The 19,641-nt window shown below is 45.4% G+C and overlaps 4 protein-coding genes across 4 annotated transcripts; 2 read left to right on the top strand and 2 right to left on the bottom strand.

Annotated features, from left to right (window-relative positions):
- Positions 1-144: 144 nt before the first annotated feature.
- Positions 145-5,168, bottom strand: psmb5 (proteasome 20S subunit beta 5). The gene is made up of 3 exons (XM_047028386.1): positions 4,815-5,168; positions 4,225-4,531; positions 145-870 (listed from the first exon to the last, which is right to left on the bottom strand). The coding sequence occupies exons 1-3, from the start codon at positions 5,160-5,162 to the stop codon at positions 587-589; spliced, it is 939 nt and encodes a 312-aa protein (XP_046884342.1). The 5' UTR covers positions 5,163-5,168; the 3' UTR covers positions 145-586.
- Positions 5,169-5,253: 85 nt separating this feature from the next.
- psmb11a (proteasome 20S subunit beta 11a) lies at positions 5,254-6,670 on the bottom strand. The gene has a single exon (XM_047028385.1). It carries the CDS (start codon positions 6,549-6,551, stop codon positions 5,409-5,411), a length of 1,143 nt encoding a protein of 380 aa, XP_046884341.1. The 5' UTR covers positions 6,552-6,670; the 3' UTR covers positions 5,254-5,408.
- Positions 6,671-7,170: 500 nt separating this feature from the next.
- On the top strand, positions 7,171-11,593 carry prmt5 (protein arginine methyltransferase 5). Its single transcript, XM_047027476.1, has 16 exons — positions 7,171-7,295; positions 7,712-7,830; positions 8,020-8,105; positions 8,213-8,347; positions 8,463-8,575; positions 8,659-8,708; positions 8,802-8,965; positions 9,070-9,231; positions 9,325-9,402; positions 9,494-9,552; positions 9,643-9,765; positions 9,869-10,044; positions 10,217-10,420; positions 10,533-10,643; positions 10,752-10,816; positions 10,915-11,593. Exons 1-16 carry the CDS (start codon positions 7,195-7,197, stop codon positions 11,065-11,067), a joined length of 1,899 nt encoding a protein of 632 aa, XP_046883432.1. The 5' UTR covers positions 7,171-7,194; the 3' UTR covers positions 11,068-11,593.
- A 740-nt stretch (positions 11,594-12,333) lies between these two features.
- On the top strand, positions 12,334-19,238 carry slc7a8b (solute carrier family 7 member 8b). The gene is made up of 12 exons (XM_047027745.1): positions 12,334-12,455; positions 13,420-13,634; positions 14,428-14,632; positions 15,013-15,164; positions 15,590-15,715; positions 16,458-16,611; positions 16,797-16,920; positions 17,154-17,257; positions 17,650-17,746; positions 17,886-18,035; positions 18,261-18,438; positions 18,647-19,238. The coding sequence occupies exons 2-12, from the start codon at positions 13,493-13,495 to the stop codon at positions 18,790-18,792; spliced, it is 1,578 nt and encodes a 525-aa protein (XP_046883701.1). The 5' UTR covers positions 12,334-12,455; positions 13,420-13,492; the 3' UTR covers positions 18,793-19,238.
- Positions 19,239-19,641: the final 403 nt, after the last annotated feature.

Here is a 19,641-nt window from a genome sequence, read left to right as displayed (position 1 = left end):
AGGAGGAGAGAACACTCAACCCAGTGGAGCTCTATGGGCTGTGGGAGCTAAACATCACTTCACAGAACATGCTCACCAAATAAACAGCTCACTGCAGGGGGGGAACTGAACCCATGTGAAAAGAATGACACAAACACTTCAAAGTTGAAAAAATCCCAGGGTTTATTGAGGAAAAAAAGGTTTTACCCAGTTGTGGTTAACATGTGAAAACTATGTGTGACAGTCAAGACTACTCCTACACTGAAAGAGGCATGTCTGAGTCATCGCCCAGCCCCCCTCTGCTCAGCACAATTGCGCCCCCTCACACTGAACACACTGTGTGGAGGAACTGCAGCCTACTAATGGGAAGAAATGGAACATCATCCAGCAAGAAACACAGCTGATGAGTAAACTAGTAACAGTTGGGTAATGTGTGTGCCTATGAAATGAATCCTGAAAGAAGAACAAAAGAGGGAGAGAAAAAAAACGGAACACTCCAAACTGACATCAACCTCACTTAGACAAATTCCGAGAAATCCTTTCACAGAACGCTAGAGCCGCTTCCTGCCCCCCCCCCCCCCCTTCTCCCCTCCGTGGTTCTGCGTCTCTACGCCGGTGCCTTGTACTGGTGGTGCAGCATGAGCACGTCCTCCTGAGACACCCGGTCCCAGCCCTTGCTGTGGACGTGGTACAGGTTGACCTGGCCCCCGCTGTAGGCGTCGCGGTAGGTGGCCTGGTAGATGGCTCGGCGGCCCAGCTCGCACGCCTGCTCCACCGTCAGGTCCTGCCGGAGGCCGCTGTCCACCACGCCGTAGGCGTACATGGACCCCGAGCCCACGGCAAACAGGTCGCCGCACACACGGTTCCCCTCCGAGTCCACGTAGTACAGTCCTGGAGACACAGAGGGCGACAGAAGGGGCGGTCAATACCATGTGACAAAATACGGGGGGGGGGGGGGGGGGGGGGGGGGGGGGGGGGGGGTATACGATAGGAAGCATCAAAAGGAAGTTTCTTGTGTTCTGTGTGTGTTGCCTAACTGTGTGTGTCACACACACGCTCTGCCCTCAAGGATTATGAGTTGTACTCCTCCAAGTAAAATAAGCCCAACAGAACCTGCTGACCAAGCGGTCCAAAGACACTGTCCACCGCAGGGCAACGCCGGAGGGCGTATTGATCCATCCAACACTAAATTAATTATCAACCAGCACCTGAGCCAGCAGGTGACCCAACCTCAGACACCCCCCCCAGTAAGACAGATGGGGGGGGGGGAAAAGAGAGCTGTCCACTTATACATGCACACACACACACACACACACAAGTTGGTTTTCAAACTTTGCACAGATTAAACAAAAACCAAGAATATACCCCAGACAGCATGCCAGCAAGACACACAAGCACACACACACACTCGAGGCAGGCTTGCGCATTTGCTCGTGAGACAGTTTGTTTCACAACATGACACTGGAAGGGGCTTGATCATAGTGACGCAGTGTGACTAGCACCAGCCTGTGTTCTTATGGAGCCAACATGCAGATGGTGAAAAAGGCTGTGAAAAGGCCCGCTTCTCCGACACCCGTCACAACGAGAACCTGTGAGAATGACACGTGTCTGCCCACGCACCGTGGGCCCCCCCTCGCACCGTGGGCCCCCCCCTCGCACCAGGGCCCCCCCCCTGGCACCGTGGGCCCCCCTCGCACCGTGGGCCCCCCCCCTGGCACCGTGGGCCCCCCCTCGCACCGTGGGCCCCCCCCTCGCACGCACAGGTGCTGCGGCGCCTTAATAAGACGCCGACGCACACACGCACGCAGGTGTAGCAACACAAAGCGGGGCCCTAACATCTCACATCGCTCACAGAGGAAGCCCTTCAAAAGATCCTTAGATGGTAGATAACAGAACCATTCTCTGGAGGGTTGGGGACAGTCTATTAGAGGGATACTTTCTTTCTAGAGAGCAGGGGGGGAATTTAGATTTGCTTTCAACCGGCAAATTGCACCTTCCGTATGAGTCGTTAGCTCCCCGTGATAATCGCACAGCCCCTGCCTGTAGAGGGCTAATTTGCCCATTTTGGATCCGCCTGTGTCTCTGAAGGCTGAGGAGGACTGGTTAAAAATGTACTAGGGGAGAGCTTTCTAAAGGCAGCCACTCAGGATAAGAGGCAGGAGGAGGAGGAGGGCTCTTCAGGGACACCAACGCCACACCTGGAGTCTTTGTAAATCAGAATGCGGCAGCGTCAGAGGACTGTGTGAGCGTGCGTCACAAATAGCGAGACACATACATACATATATATATATATATATATATATATATATATATATATATATATGAAATATATATGAAAAAAGGAGCAGAGAGGGTGATGCTAACTGGGAGCGGACAAACAAGGGCTCCGATTCACGAGGCCTCACACAAAACGGGGCGGGGGGGGATGAGACTTGCTCTCGCCCAACGCAAGCGAGCGAGCGCTCCCTTCCCCATCCTCTCTTCCACTCCATCAGTCAGGTGACAGGCGGTTTAGGGCTGGCCTCTTTTCTCTCTCTCTCTCTCCCCCCCATGTGTGACGGTGCTGCTGCGAGCCGGGAGTGACAGCCTTCAGAGGGAGGGAGGGGAGGAGAAGGAGGGGCGCGCCGTCATCAAACGAGCGTCTGCTGCCCGTCTGCCCTTCTCACTAGAAGGGGGGGGGGAGAGGGGGAGGAAAGAGGCCTCAAAACGACAGAAGCTGGCAGATGCTCCAGCACCAGGGAAGCGGCTGAAGCAGCAACAGCTAACCTGTGTCTCACCAACAGTCTCAGGATCAGATCCGGTTGTGCGCTTTCACAGTCAAAAACGGCACTTTCCCTCCCTATGAGGTTAGTCGGGGCCTCCATCATCACACTCGAGTCGTGGGATGTGACATGGGTGTCATTGAGCCAGCTCCAGCCCCATTTTGGCCCACTTACCTTTCGACGCGACAGGCTATTTATCCTCTAGCTGACAGCCACATCGGTGACAGCTCACCAGGTTAACAGCATCCTCTCGCACAGCCACTAACAAGCGCACAGTTAAGCATATTTGTCAGGCTCTGGGCCCGGGTTTTATTTCATGCAGCACTTAAGACCCTTCATCCGGCCAATAACTGTGCTTGATGTCATTGCGGGCTGCTAATGAGCTCCTTCTTAATCGAGATTGATTTCATTTACATGACATTTACCTTTCCATTCAATCACCGCCAACGCAGTGATACCCAGTCTCCATACTATTGAACGAATACCCAATCATTTTTTCCCTGGATTTATTGCCAGGAGTGAACATCATGTCATTTAAGGTTCCCTGGCAGCGAGACTAGGGAAAACTGTATAGGCTGTCATTTTGTGCAACCAGCCTGTTCCTGTGCCTGTGAGAGCGGTGCTCCATCGATCACGAAGCCCCAGCATTATGCATGCGACCCAATTGTCCTGAGCTGAGACCCCGGCGTCCATCATCACGCCATCTCGGCCTGGCCCAGAGGCCCAGCCGCATCGATTTCCCATTACCGTGTCACTGTGGCGGACCCTTTAAGCACACCTCAGGTGATGTACTGCCTCAAACTGCTCGGCAGCATCCAAAACAAACTGGGATGACGCGGCTAAAGACAAGGGGGGGGGGTCAGAAGGGCTCCAGCACCATCTAGTGGCCTAAAACTAAATTTCTTCTATGACTCAACAAGTTTAATTACAATAATCTACATGTATGTTGTCTATTATATAATTGTGAAATGGGAGTTTTTCTGGGAGTTTTTTCTTGTCTTCCTTGAGGGTTTAGGTTGGTTGAAGGGCAGTTCTATGGGCATATGTTAAGCACTTTGTGACATGATTGCGTGTAAAAAGGGCTGTACAAATAAATGTTGATTTGATGACTTCTTTGAGGATTTCTCTAAATACGTTCGTAACCCATCTGTTTTTTCTGTATCGTTGATACAGAAATGCATAGGTCTCTTAAGACCAAATGGAAAAAGCAAGGGAACCTATTCCCAGAGAAACACACATCCTCCCTACACCTTCTAGTCCATGATGGTGGGGTTGCTGTGGGGGTGTGCTTTTAAACCAACCAAGAAGTAACACACCCATCAGTCTTATTGTGTGAAGTTGCATGGTAGAAACCTGAACCCACATTTAACCTCATGTAAACATAATTTGACAGTGGCTCTGCTTGCTCTAGCCTGTCAGATTGCAGACACGTGCTTTTACGTTGGTAAATACGTAAATGTGTGTAGATAGGTGTGACATTTACCTGGTCCTCTCTTGTCCCAGCCACACACCATGGTTCCCATGCTTAGACCCATTCCCTTGTACTGGTAGACCATGTTAGCCAACAATTTGGAGGCTGCTGCCACAGAGATTCGCTCCTTGTTGCGTAGCTCATAGATGCGACACTGGCGAGCCAGAAGCCTTTCCCAGAAGCTGCAGTCGGCAGCACCTCCGGCCATGGTGCCCAGTAGGTAGGGATTGATCTCAATCACCTTCTTCACTGTTTGAGAGGCGATGTAGGCGCCAGCTGTGGCTCTGGAATCCACCGCAACTATGACACCATGCTGGAACTGAAGGAATTCGTAAATAGGAAGTAGAAAGAAATTAGGGTTTCAGGATACTGATGGGAAGATTCTAACAGCAAGGATAACGTTACCATGTTAGCAAAGCAATGAGCAAGCAGAATATACTGGCAACGTGCAGCAGTAATCTAGCCATAAGCATAATGTCACCGCGGGGATGTTCGGCATTATTATCAAATGTGCTGTACCAGTTAGTCCAATTTAATATGTTGTACACTTATAACACAGCGACCCACAGATATTAAGCTAAATAGATAGTTGTACAACTTACTTTGAATGCCAAAGTGGTGGTCCCATGGAGAAATTCTATTTTCCTCTCGGGGCCCTCCTCATCCACGGGGTTCATAGAAGCTCTGACGGCAAAATTAAGACTTTCGTCCAAGTCATTACGGCCACAACCGTAGCCAAAAGACCCATCTTTACCAAATGAAAAATCCGCAGACTCACTCTGTAACACACTTGACAGCGCCATCTTGGAGTTTATGATATGAACGAGTAACTTCCGTCGTTTGTGTCTTTTGGCGGAAATGTAAATCAATAGGGAGTCAATAAGGTGTCCATTCACAGTGCCCTCTAGCGTACTGGCTGAACAATGATACTCGGCTTCCATGACGCACATGTCACTTTTTTGTTTGTTACCTCGTTATGAGATTTGTTAAATGGATGCCTTTCCCATTCCCCTTTCACGATCATTTATCAATCCTATTTACTTCCCCGTTATTTTCCTTTTCTCATTTATGTAAAAAAAGAGTACATCCACTTTTAAGCAGATGTGTGCATCTACATTGATTGATTGCACAATAATCACCCAAGCCTTTCAACATCTAATATGTAGCCTTCCCCATTCAATCCCAGCCAAAACCCCTTACATTTTTGTCTCATCTATTCTTTCTTGCACTCTCTTCCTCAACCCCTCCTTCTTTCTGTAGTATTCCTCTTTGAGGTCCTCTCTATCTCTTCGGCTCCATCCCTGGGCAGTTATGTGATACAGGTCTACACTGTTCCCTGAGTAGGCATCCCTGTGTGTGGCTCTGAACACTGCCTCTCTGGCCAGGGAAAATGCTTCCTTTTCACTCAAGCTCCAGCTAAAGCCTCCATCCAACACTCCATACGCATAAGGAGAGCCTGAGCCAACTGAGAAAAGATCTCCCTGCAGACGGGCACCATCACTGCACACATAAATCACCTTGGGGCCATAACGACCACTGGCAGGATACCGTGACGGTCCAATGTTGGTCCCCACTTGTCCCACTCCATCACAAACACCTTGCGCCAGGCCATCTTGAATAACACCTTGCCTTTCAGACTCTTCAGTCTTTTTGAGAGGCATTGTTGCTAAGGAGCCACTTCCTGGCACCTCTGGTTCTAACCTATCAGAACTGGCCACCTTTGCCACCTCCTCATCCCAGCCACAAAGCGTGGCAGCCACACACACTTCAGTACCTTTAAAGGGGTGCAGCATATGAGAGAGGAGCTTGGCAGAGCCACCAATGGATAGGCGGCGGTGGTGACGTAGTTGGTAGAGACGTATCTCCCTGGCCAAGATCCGCTCCCACAGCATGCAGTCTGCACCACTGCCCGAGGAGGCCACCACCAAATGGGAGTGGAGGGGCATTAGCTTCTGGACGGATGGACAAGCAACAAGCCCACCTGCACTGGCACGGGTATCTGCTGCAGCGATAACACCCCCCTGAAAAACAAACCCCAAGGTAGTGGTGCCGTGGCACAGTGGGAACGGACGCTGAACGGGACGCGAAGGAGAAGAAGTGGAGAAAGCGGATGAAAGTCTGTTCAATTGAACAGAGCTTTGTGGGGTTGGTATGAAAAAGTGCAGTGGGAACCCCCCATATCTGTCAGATGATTTGCATGATTGCCATCCAAGATTTTGCCCATTGGTTGTATCCAAGTTTGGAGGATTATGCTCCATAGCCCTAGAGACTGAGTCAGGAGTGTGCCACCTGTGATGATTGAGATTGTCCTGAAATCCACAGACATCTTGTAAAGCCATAGGTAGTAATTGGTTGTCCTTCCAGCAACAGGTATTCAGAAACGTAACTAACGCATAACGCAGTTATCGATACAGTCAATTCAATCAAAGTAGTTACAACACTATGATTCATACATGCCTTTTACTACTGTCTTTTGAGGAGAACCTGAACTATGACAGCCTTTTATAGGACGCACACACCCACACGGCCAGCTTCTAGTGGTGATATCTGATAGTGACTCTATAATAATGGTGATGTGATATATAATAATAGAAGCCACTCTACAAGCCTTACTGCCTCAATTTTGCTGATGCACCTCGTAATTTAATGACATGTGAAGACGCAACATGCTGTTGATGCATTATATTATTCATATGAACAAAACAACAAAAGGCGTATTTTGCAATAATAGTCAATGTCGTATAGATATATGTATATAAAAAAAACGTCATTCAAAATGCATCACTACAGAAACGTTCAAACTCGTGCTTGTGCTACTATCGCGATAGCCATTAACAAGAAACTACACTCCCTAAGTGCACATTTTGGCTCTCATTTTGTTCTAAGATCAATGACAATGACTACCCGTGCAGGACCAAGATGGCGTCCATTTCCCCAATACCACGAGCATCCCTTTGCTCTTCCTCCTCCTCACTCAATCGGATGATGGCGTCCGCTAGTACAGGAGGCAGGGTGTCCTGCGGGAGAGATTTGAATTGTGTACCGGAGGTTGCTGATACTCTTGCTGCGGTCGCTAAACTAGGGTGAGTTTTTGCACCTCTCCGTTAGTCTGGAATTAAACCCGGTCCAGTTACCAGGTATGTTATCCGAAGCTCGTATACTTCTTTGCACGTGATGAGGCTTGCCAATGCTAGCTAACTAGCTTTACGAAGTCACCGGTGAATTGTCAACACGTGCAAAATACAAGTAAAGACTTCACGTCTCCCTCTAAATTACATTACCATACTACATGGTTGGTGCCTAGTTACTTGTGCATTGAAACGAGTACGGAGTAGTGAGTGAACAAGCTAACCATTGAATTTAGTTTTTTGAGCCATGTGACAGTTTGAAGCGGTCATTATTTAGCCTAGAGAAGAATACAGGAGCTAATTGTAGCACAAAACACAAAGTTCAATATCATTTAAATTAATATGCAACTGTTTTTAATCACTCTTGACAGGTTTGACTTCCTGTGCATGCCCCTGTTCCATCCGAGGTTCAGGAGAGAATTTGAGTTGGACCCCGCCAAAGTGCGAAATGGAGCCCAGACACGTTCAGACCTGCTGCTGTGTGGGAGAGGTGAGGCCTTCTCCATCCACCCACCACTTTCCTGCTTCAATTAATACAGAGCCAGTTTACAGTTGGTCCATCTCACTGTGCCAGCCATTTCAATGTTCAAATGCAGGAGCTTTTATGAGCAACTAACTAATGTTTTGATATCAGACTAAAAGGCAAAACGGAAGACCTTACATGTTATTTCTGCCTTAGATTGGAACACTCTTATTGTGGGGAAGCTATCCCCATGGATCGAGACAGACTCCGAGATTGAAACCGAGCGCAGGAACTCCGAAGCGGTAAGTCAGACATTACCTGGCCTGTTATGACTACATCGGAGTAGTGGGTTTATTAGTCAAATAAAATGGCAATTTCCTCTCCTTTATCCGTCTGCTCCTCTTAACAGGCTCTGGTCCAGGAGCTAAACTTCTCTGCTTATTTGGGTCTGCCAGCCTTCATGGTCCCTCTGAAAGGGCCTCACTGTGCCAACCTGGCACGTGTGCTGCTCAATCACATCCAGACTGGTCACCACTCCTGCATGGTAACCGCGCATAAATTCATGTCCAGCATTAGCCTTAGCGGTTCAACACAATGTTGCCGCAGGCAAAGACATTTTGACTGGCTAAATGATTGATTTCTTTCATGTTTTGGGTCAGTTTTGGATCCGGGTCCCGCTGATGGCATCTGAAAACTTGAGGGAAGATGTCATAGAGAATGAGCCTACCAAAAATATGGATGATGGGAGTGATGACGAGAAGACCTGGGGCTGGTAAGCCAATAGGAATCTGAATTTCCTCTGTCATTCACTCCATGTTGGATCTTGTCCCATGTTGTTGTGCGTTCGTTCTACAGGTGGCATTCATTCAGGACTCTGTGTGACTACAACAAGAGAGTATGCTTGGGTATGAAGATTTAAATGAACCATGAGGTCGTTGTGATGAATAAGCTAGTTATCGTTAAGACAATTTTGGCTAATGTTTTTTGTCTTCTCAAAGCCATTGAAGTTGGGGAAGACATGCCCTCTGACTCAGTGATAGACAAGTGGCTTGGAGAGCCTATCAAAGCTGCCATTCTACCTACCAGCATCTTCCTGACCAATAAGAAAGGATTTCCGGTCCTATCAAAAGCGCATCAGAGAATTATCTTCCGTCTATTCAAGGTTACACCATTAAATGAATCGTATCACATCCAAGTGCTAAAGGGTGCAATCCAACAAAAAACGTTATACCATTTCTTATCCTTTTGTTTGTTTTCTCGCTGTAGCTGGAAGCCCAGTTCATCTTCACAGGAACCAGTCGCCACAGTGAGAAAGACTTTCGCTCCTACTTGCAGTACCTCGAATATCTCAACCAGAACAGACCGACCCCCAACTCCTACGAGATGTTTGCCAAGGGTTACGAGGATTACCTCCAATCTCCCCTTCAGGTATGTGTGCATGACTAACTGTTGTCTGCTATATTGAGTGTCATGCATGTGAGTTGGTGACACTATTGCCTGTCTTCTTGTTTCTCACATTAGCCCCTCATGGACAATTTGGAGTCCCAGACATATGAAGTGTTTGAGAAGGATCCTATCAAATACTCCCAGTATCAGCAGGTAAAAGATTACCACTGCTCAATTTCAGATTAATGTTGAACCTTCCAGTCAAAATGTGTGGATTAGACTGAATCTCTTGGTCTCTTTGCAGGCTGTGTATAAGTGTCTTCTAGACAGAGTCCCAGAAGAGCAAAAAGACACCAATGTCCAGTGAGTTGCTCCACCTCCATCGTTTTCCTCTGTGTCCAAGTCCAAACTGTGGCCTGTCTGATTGTTAACTATCACCCTCTTTCATCTCAGGGTGTTGATGGTTCTAGGTGCTGGGAGAGGTCCCTTAGTCAATGCCTCTCTGCGTGCTGCTAAACAGGCTGACAGGAAGCTGCGTGTGTATGCCGTGGAGAAGAACCCCAACGCGGTAGTCACGTGAGTCACGCGTTCACACACACAACACACACACTCCCCTGTCGCCCAACTTTTCTCATTCTTCCGCAAGTTCTTTGTCAGACTGTTGTCATCTTCACCACAGACTTGAGAACTGGCGGTTCGAGGAGTGGGGCGATCAGGTGACCGTGGTGTCATGCGACATGCGTGAATGGGTGGCACCGGAAAAAGCAGACATCATTGTGAGCGAGCTGCTCGGGTCATTCGGTGACAACGAGCTGTCCCCCGAGTGCCTGGACGGAGCTCAGCACTTTCTCAAAGGTACCTAGCGACCCAAACATGTGCTTTCTTAATGCCATTCCACTTTCACATCGCTTCAAACTGTGAAAGTGATACATCTCACGCTCACTGCTTTTTCATCGTTTCTGTTTTCGCTTCCATCCATATCTGGATCTTTCCCTACTTCATCCTGTTTTCTTTCTCCACCCCTCAGAGAACGGGGTGAGCATCCCCTGTTCCTACACCTCCTTCCTGGCACCCCTCTCCTCCTCCAAGCTGTATAACGAGGTGCGTGGATGCCGAGAGCGGGACAAGGACCCAGAGTGCCACTTTGAGACACCTTATGTCGTTAGGCTGCACAACTTCCACCAACTGGCAGAGCCAAAGGCTTGCTTCACTTTTAAGCACCCCACTAAAGGTAGAGCTGCACACACATTCCCATACCACACCACGGGTAGCCCTGTAATGGCCACCTTCGACATTGTGTATGTAAAAAACGATTGTGAAAACCCTTTCTCTTTGCGTTCCAGATATGAACAACAATCGATATCAGTGCCTCAGATTCTCAGTGGGGTGTAACTCTGTGCTTCATGGCTTTGCTGGGTACTTTGAGACGACACTCTATGGAGATGTAACACTCAGTAAGTCACTGTAGGGATGACAAGTATGATAACCATGACAATCATTATAAAGATTCCGTATAATCCATACATAGATCATTGACCGCTCCATTGTTTTTATGTGTTCAGGTATCAAGCCAGAGACCCATTCTCCTGGAATGTTCTCCTGGTTTCCCATTCTGTTCCCACTCAAGGTGAGTTTGTAAATCAATAACGTGTTCCTTTCTAACCACAACTTACTGCTTTTGTAGCTAATTGTCTTAATACTTTGTACTTTAATATATAAAAACAGCAACCTATTCCTTTGACGCGGGATGACGATGTCAGTGTGAGGTTCTGGAGGTGCAACAATGGGAAGAAGGTGTGGTATGAGTGGGCTGTGACCGAGCCCACCTGCTCTGCCATCCACAACCCAGCCGGACGATCCTACACTATTGGCTTGTGAAGACGACAAGCATCAGACACCTACGAACACACGCACACGCATACATACGGACACATCTATAAACAGGGCCCTTACTTGTGATTGAAGAGGAGGTAGTCTTACTCAAGCCCCAAGGATTGTCTTTTGGAGCCCTCGGCCTGCACAGGTACGGTTCAAAACCTACAACCTTGTCATGGCAAGGGCTAATGCATAAGGGTGGATTAAATATACCTGACTGTGGTGTGCCAGTGGGAATGAGGGCCTCAACTTTGCATGGTCATCATCCCTACACAATTGTTTTGGTTTTGTTACAATGCAGTCTTGGTGTTTGAACATGGCTTCTTTGAGGTTCCTCATGTTTTTGTTTTATTTTACTTGTATTTTTTTAAGGATAACTTAGAATCAGAAAGAGAACAATTTCACACAGCTAGAAATTGAGATGGGGTATGTAGGCTGTTCTGGTCGTGTGTTTTCTGGTGTTCAATTCTTTTTGTTACTGTATCTTTGTCTGAACCATGTTGATCAATAAAAGCATAACTACAAGGTGCTGTGTCTCTGCGGTTACATGTATGTGACACATTATTCCCCAAAATGTGTACATGGATATAAAGCACTTTATTCAATGGAAAGACAATTTTATGAAGAGTTTAACAAGTTTTCAAATGTTTATAACTCACCAGTAGGTGTTCCAAGTTGAAAGGCAATTGGACTGCATGGTTCCATCCATGTTGAGCAACTGTAATTGCAAAGTACCAACACACCTTTCTGTCACCAGTATAGGTTCTTGTGTAATAGGACCTTGTGCACTGACACCCTGACCCAGGCTTGTACAACATCAAGACCAAGATCTTCATTTGCAGTGACCCATCACAACTGCAGCAACGCAGCATCATGAATAGGGTGTGCCAACCATATCCCTATACTTAATGTTTAGATAGCAACCTGGGGTTAACCACGGTGTATTCAACCAACCAAATGCACAGACACTGGACCCTTATTCCAATATTTACTGCAAGCATGTTTATTCCTGAACTGAGTAAACTGCTGTGTTTAACTGACGCCCACGCTTGTCTTATCATTAACACACATGCAGAGTGTTAAAGCACATGATGACTGTTCTCATAATAGCAACATAGTTTTATTTTTGTAATCTGGGATCCTACTGAGCGTTGGCGAAGGGGCGGGGCTCAAACAATGTTGAATGTTCGGACACGGTGATTGGTTACAAATGACGAGCGTTTCAACCCAGTGCTTCCACTAATTTTCCAAGGTATAGCGACCCGGCAGACAATCATTATCTTCTACATCTTTCCCAGCTGCCATACATTGCGTTGAACATGAAGTATATCACTTAATTTTAAGCTCTCAACTGGATTTATTTAGGAGACAGTGGTTGCTGAAGAGTCGGGGTGAGTGTGTTTTGAATTTGCAAAAAACCTGCAAAATAACAAAATAACACCATCGGATAAGACAACTTTACTTTTAAGCTATTAAGTGCTTGTTTGAAACGATAAACCATATTCGTCGATGTGGACTATTTCAGCCGTATACCTGAAAAAGACATCGGTTGCCTGGAAATTTTTGTATTATTTGTTTGTCATTTTTTTTATTAGTAACAAGTGTGTATATAGTTCTAGTACTGTCATTTATTAAGTGGTCAATGTATTCGTCTTTGAAGAGAAGATTTTTTTGGCTATTTTATGTTTTATCTAGACAGGTGGAGCTGGGGCTGGTCGCAGCTCTACGTCGCATAGCCAGGCCTGCTTTGAATTATTCATGTGTTACTAATAATAGAAGTAGCTAATCCTTGCAGATAAATGGAAAAACGTAAGCGTTTATCAGTATGTTAAATAAAACCCCAATCCTATAAAAGTGACTGAATTTTTTTTTTAGGAAAAATAATATCAGATGGTTGCTTTTGTCATTCCAAAGGCTGTTGGCGAGGCTGAAGTTTGTTTCTTAAAAGCAGGTTCATTCGTTATTGCTGGTCCACCTTAAATTGCAACACAGGCTAAACTGATGTTTTGGATTTTTGTCAGAGTAAACTTTCTATGGCAGAAATGTAGGCCTACTGAACAAACAAAAGAAACAGTATTTTTTAGAGCGCATTGTCTCATAGCGTTGTTTAGGCTTAACATATCGTTACTCTTAAAACTCCAAACGTAGGTATGCGTTTGTATCCAAACCTGGGCCAAGATTATTTTTATGGTGAAGTATTATTCTGCTTGATATGACCTATATCAAAAGTTTGAAATGTTTTTGAACATGGACAATTATATTCCTTTACACCTCAAAACCTAAAGATCTAGGGAATGTATTTACCAAATTGGAGTAAGCCTCATTACAACGTCTACATCTGCATGTAATCTACAGAAGAAAGAGCATCGATCTCAACTGTGCCCATTGAAGACGGGAGTTTTGTACAGGAGTTATTTGTAGACGCAAAATGACCGAAAGTCTCAGGCAGCGTGGAAATTCACCGGCGGACGGTGATGATTACGACTGTGATCATGTCAAGACGTCTGGGAGCTCAGGGGTGGCACTGAAGAAGGAGATTGGCCTTGTCAGCGCATGTGGAATTATTGTTGGTAAGTCGTGCTTATTGGAAAGGCTTGTCTGTTTTAGTAATTCAGGTGTGGAGATATGCCCATTTTAATTTCACAAAGTGTGTAAGTATACATTTTCCTAAAGCCATGTGTCTTCATTCTTCTCATTTTAGGTGTGATATTTACAGTATAGGGCCCAAGCCCAGATTAATGCATAGTATGCCATTTAGTGTTCTTGACAGTTTCATCAGGATGGATTCGTTTAACTCAACCCACATTCAGAGGTCGATCAAAAGTAATCTCACTAATGCTTTGAATTCCACTTCCATGGATCAGCTACACAGTTTGCTACACCATTGACAAGAAGCACAGAATATCTTATACTGTACATGCATACACTAAACTTATTATTGATCCAATTATTTAAATGGAATCAAGTGTGGGGGTGTTTTGTTTTAAGTTAAAGAAAACATACCAGAGAAGCTTCTGTAGTGGGTACTCCTACAGAGAGGCTGGCCTAATACTTTGTGAAAATTGGAGAGAACAATTGCTATAGAATAAAATAAATATAATAAAAGCAATTATAAATAGTTGGCTTTGAGAGTTTTTTGCACATAGTTATACCAGGGAGGAAACAGAGACCTTACTGACAGGAAATTATGCCTTTCCCTTGCAATCTCCACTTGTATTGTGGCTGTTTGTCCTTGTGATAGAGATATTTTCTAACATTTCTCATATTTCAGCAGATGCATACAGCATTACACTGCATGCAGAATGTTACTGTATTCTAACATGTCCCACTTGCTAATGCATCACTTTTTCTTCTTAATGTTAGGCAACATCATTGGCTCAGGCATCTTTGTGAGTCCTAAGGGCGTCCTGGAGAATGCCAGTTCTGTTGGCTTTGCTCTCATCGTGTGGATCGTGACAGGAGGGATCACGGCTATTGGAGCCCTGTGCTACGCAGAGCTGGGTGTCACCATCCCCAAGTCTGGGGGAGACTACTCTTACGTCAACGATATCTTTGGAGGTCTTGCTGGGTGAGAGAGGAAAATGATGTGGCGACGAGAATGGGAATTTGAGACCTTCTTCCTCTCTGTCTTTCATGGACAATTTTATAGTATACACGCGTGTACAAAGCTGTACAGTAATCCCTCGTTTGTACTTTAGGAATTATTTTTGACCTAGTTTTATTCATTATGCCCTATTGTATGTTCACTGTTCAACAGTTTCTTTGTTTTCCAACTGCCATTCTTTATATTGAGGGCATGATGGTGCTGTGCACTTGAACAATGTTCAATCTTTCTGGGATGTTTCAGTGTCTGTTTGATTTGAGTTCATCTAATAATAAGCCTACTGTGTAATGGTGTGTGTTTCACAAGCTTAACTCCTCATGTTTTTTTATGCTTTGGTGTTGCAGGTTCCTGCGTCTGTGGATCGCTGTGCTTGTGATTTATCCCACCAACCAGGCAGTCGTTGCGCTCACCTTCTCTAACTACATTCTCCAGCCCCTCTTCCCCTCCTGCTTGCCTCCTGAAGGTGGCCTCCGCTTGCTGGCTGCAGCCTGTCTCAGTGAGTGTCCATCTTCACAACACACTGAAATGCAATACGTTTCCTAACACATGCAGCAACCAGTAGACTATCAGACATATTTACTACTCTCATCAAGGCAACCATCAGAGTTACCCAGTCAAACACAAAAAAAGAACAAATGGACGGATAACAGGTGGAGTCATTTTAGTGGCAGGCAAAGCACTCAGAGGAGCCAATGGACCTGGATAATTGTCTTGTCAAAGGATAAACAGTAGAATGTCTCCCATTGGCTGAGGGCTGTCTACGCTTTACTGTTGTCGGGCAACTTTTAAAATGAACATCTCTTGTGTAGACCTTCAAACGTTGTTTAGATAAGCCAAGCTCCACCCCACCATTCCTCGTTGCTGTCAGATATTCTTATCATGGTTCCTTTTTGGTTGTTGTTGTTTACCTGTCATTGGCAGTGCTGTTGACATGGGTGAACTGCTTCAGTGTGCGCTGGGCTACACGTGTCCAGGATGTATTCACTACTGGGAAGCTCCTGGCGCTGGGCCTCATCATTGTCATGGGCATCGTTCAGATCTGCAAAGGTTAGTTGGCTGACTGTCTTGCACTCTCCTTCTCACACGCACACACACTTTTGTTTTTCTCTTTTTTGACAGTGTAGCAGTGCCTTTTCCTCTTTCTATATCGACTAGTCAGGGAATAGTTTGTCTGCCACTTGTTATACTTTATGGTCATACAGAAAGTGTCTTTGAGATCATTTCTTGGATGAGCAGCTAGTTGGTACTTTAATTCACCCTTTCACCCATCAATCATGCAGTGCAACAGGAGAAACTGATAGATGAGAAGTACTAAAGCTAGCAGCACACTGCTATTAGCATGTGCCTCCAATGGGAATGAAGTTATGCGAGCGTGAAAGGGAGGATTAAGGTTCACATTCCTCCTCATCCCATCATAATCCCCTACCACACTATGCAGACATCCGTCCAGACCCGATTCATTTATATGATTAAACCACCCACTCACGAGAGTATAACTAAATGGCTAAGCTGTTGCAATGCCCTCATGTGGACTGACCCTGGTGACTGCTGTTGGCAATGGCACACGTTGATATTCCTGGGCTATGATTCTATATTGTCAGACTTTTTATGATTCCATGTATATTAAAGCGCCTACAATGCAGGTGGAGCATAGACTTAAGCAATTATTTGTCATTTTAGCGTGCTTTTTATATAGACTGAATGCAAATTATTGGTGGTTTGAGTGTTATTTAGTATTATAGTCTATAATCTATCACAATTAATAACATCCTATTCACCGTTGTTGCAGGTCAGTATTACTGGCTGGAGCCTGCTCATGCGTTTGAGACATTCCAAGACTATGACATAGGCCTGGTGGCTCTGTCTTTCTTACAAGGCTCTTTTGCATATGGGGGCTGGAACTTCCTCAACTATGTCACAGAGGAGCTGGTAGACCCCTACAGGTAAGTGGTAGACACACAAAAACAGATCTAAACTAGAAATGTGTTAACATTATTTGACTGGCCCACCTCAAGGGTATCACAGAAAATGACTAAACTGCGATTAGATAGCAGCTCTGTAGAGATTAGCAGCTCCATTGACACTAACATTGTTTTGTCTTTTTTCCCTCCCATGTCATCCCCTCAAGGAACCTTCCTCGTGCCATCTTCATCTCCATCCCTTTGGTGACATTTGTGTACGTCTTTGCCAACATTGCCTATGTCACTGCAATGAGTCCCCAGGAGTTGCTGGCCTCCAATGCAGTTGCTGTGGTAAGAAGCCTCTCCCCTGGGTTACTTCCAGTAACATCCTCACTGTTTGACTGACTATTTAGCTCTTTCCAAATCATGGAGGGAAAAAAGCATGGATCGCCTTCAGTAGTAAAATGGAGTTTGAGTTGCCCTGGCCTGAACTGTCTGAGTTGGAGCCATGGTGTGTTTGTGTGTGCCTCCTGTCCTATTCTATCTTTACTGCAACCCCCCCCCCCCCCCCCCCCCCCCCCCAGACGTTTGGTGAGAAGTTGCTAGGAGTGATGTCATGGATCATGCCCTTCTCTGTGGCTCTCTCTACCTTCGGGGGGGTCAATGGCTCTCTCTTCACCTCCTCGCGGTCAGTTAACATGCACCCCTCCCCCTGTGTCTTCTCTCTGCATCCCAGTTGTCACTCAGTGCTGGCTGAACATTACCCTGTATTTGTGTGCATGAAGAAAAACTACACTTTAGTTGTGGGGCCACGTTCGTGGTGAGATAAAAAATGATGAATTTGGAAAAAACGATTACTGGAAAGTTCCTGAAGCTGACTTTCCAATGACATCAGTGACCCTTTTCCCTCCTCACTTTCCTATCTCCTTTTTCTTAAAACTGAAAATCTGCCCTGCTGTGTAATGGACTGGCTAGCTCCCTAATTTTCTTTAGAGTAGCACTGCTTTAGCAATGTTTTAGTGCTGGCTTTTTATGTGTTAATGTTGTTTTTCTCTCTCCCTCCTGCTCTTCCCCTCTCAGCCTGTTTTTTGCTGGCGCAAGAGAAGGTCATCTTCCACGCCTACTGGCTATGATTCATGTGAAGCGCTGCACCCCAATCCCGGCCCTGCTGTTCACTGTGAGTTTTGCACTGACAGTACCTGGGAACACGCATCGACACACGCACACAGGAATAGTATCACTTTGAGGATATTGATTTATTGATTTTCACACAACCAGAGTATTCATTGTTAATTCCTCTCCCCTCTATTTTATAGTGTCTGTCCACCTTGCTGATGCTGTGCACCAGTGACATTTACACATTGATTAACTATGTGGGCTTTATAAACTACCTCTTCTATGGAGTCACGGTTGCCGGGCAAATAGTTCTACGCTTCAAACAGCCTGACCTGTATCGGCCTATCAAGGTAAAGCAGGGCTTTGGTCACTCAATTCAATTGAACAGGGTTGTTGCTTGTATTTGTAATGTGGCTTGAGATGAAGAAAATGGCAAGAATTAGTTTTGTGACAGTGATAGTGGAGATTCCTTACCTAATATTTCTGAGGTTTAGTAAATGTTGTGTAAGCATTTGCTGGATATGTAATGCTCTGCCTGCTTAGTGTTTTCTTAAAGATTTATCTTGTGTCTTCAGATCAGCCTGGTGTGGCCCACCATTTACCTGCTCTTCTGGGCCTTCCTGCTGTTTTTCTCTCTATACACTGAGCCCATTGTGTGTGGAATTGGCCTGGCGATAATGTTTACTGGCGTCCCTGTTTACTTCCTTGGTGTTCACTGGGACAACAAGCCCCAGTGCTTTGACACATTCATAGGTAGGAAGGACATGTGCAGTGTTGAGTAGTAGCTCATAAAGATGAATCCCTTTTTGGATTTTTTCATTTGCTGGAGCTGTCATCATAAATGTACAGTAAATCCATAATCGGATTTGTTTTCTTTCTGTTCGATCATCAAATGCTCAAAAGAAATCTCTGACGATGTCGTCCATGTCTTTTGTCTCTTTTCACCTTCTATTTTCGACAGGTAAAGTTACCCATCTCAGTCAAAAGTTATGTACAGTAGTGTACCCTGCCATGGAAGAGAGTCCGACACTGGGGCAGCAGCAACAAGGAGAAGAAGAAAAGATGGAGAAGCAGGAAGAGGAGAAACCTTCTAAATCTGATGCATGAACTTCTGCACATAGAGTAGCACGCTAAGGTTACACTTGAAAAGGTAAATTATGTTAAATTAAAGATAGTACTGGTGCTCCATCCACCCACAATCAGGTCCTAAGCTCTGACACTTCAGCACTTCAGTATCTTGGGGTGGTGATGGCAACATGGCAAAACCAATCTAAAGCTAAACTATTGCCGCATTCTTTATACCTGCCATCACTCCACAAGTGCATAGGGGGAGCTTAGCACTTTACCTGTGACACAAGACAACGTCTCAGATGCACTTTCACTCAAATGTACTTTTACATAGCACTGGGTTTTCATTCGTTAGAAATGTTGACTGGCCTTAATATAACATCACTGCCTCACATATAATTCTACTGCCCTTTGACAGTAGTGTTCAATGCAATATTTTTGAGGGCTACAATTATCAAGGCAGTCATTTTTACTGTGTTCCTGAATTCAGGATGTCTGGTTTTAAGTCAATTTGTGTATTGTCTTTGAGTATGTTTGATTATTTGTGCTTTGTTGGTGAGCTTGTCAAAGCCAGTGTATAATATCTGGCAAAGCGCCAACATTTTAATACAATTTCCTAAATAGTAAACAAACTGTATTACTTTTGAGTCACTGAATTATGTTCATTGTTTATTGTTTAATAAATCATTTGGTACACAATACACATAAAACATGAAAGGGAGCTTTCCTTTAAAAGTAAATTGTGTAATCTTTCATTTACTATTAGATAAGCCAACTTTAATGGTAGGGGAGGTTTCCTGTTGACGATGTTACTCATGCATCCGCGAAACATGCACGTAAAGGCTGGATCCCCCTTAACCCCTTTGACACTTGAACCGAAGTACAGTT

Source organism: Hypomesus transpacificus, chromosome 10 (assembly GCF_021917145.1).
Source record: "Hypomesus transpacificus isolate Combined female chromosome 10, fHypTra1, whole genome shotgun sequence".
Taxonomy (NCBI): Eukaryota; Metazoa; Chordata; class Actinopteri; order Osmeriformes; family Osmeridae; genus Hypomesus; species Hypomesus transpacificus.
This window is presented reverse-complemented; position numbering and strand designations above follow the sequence as displayed.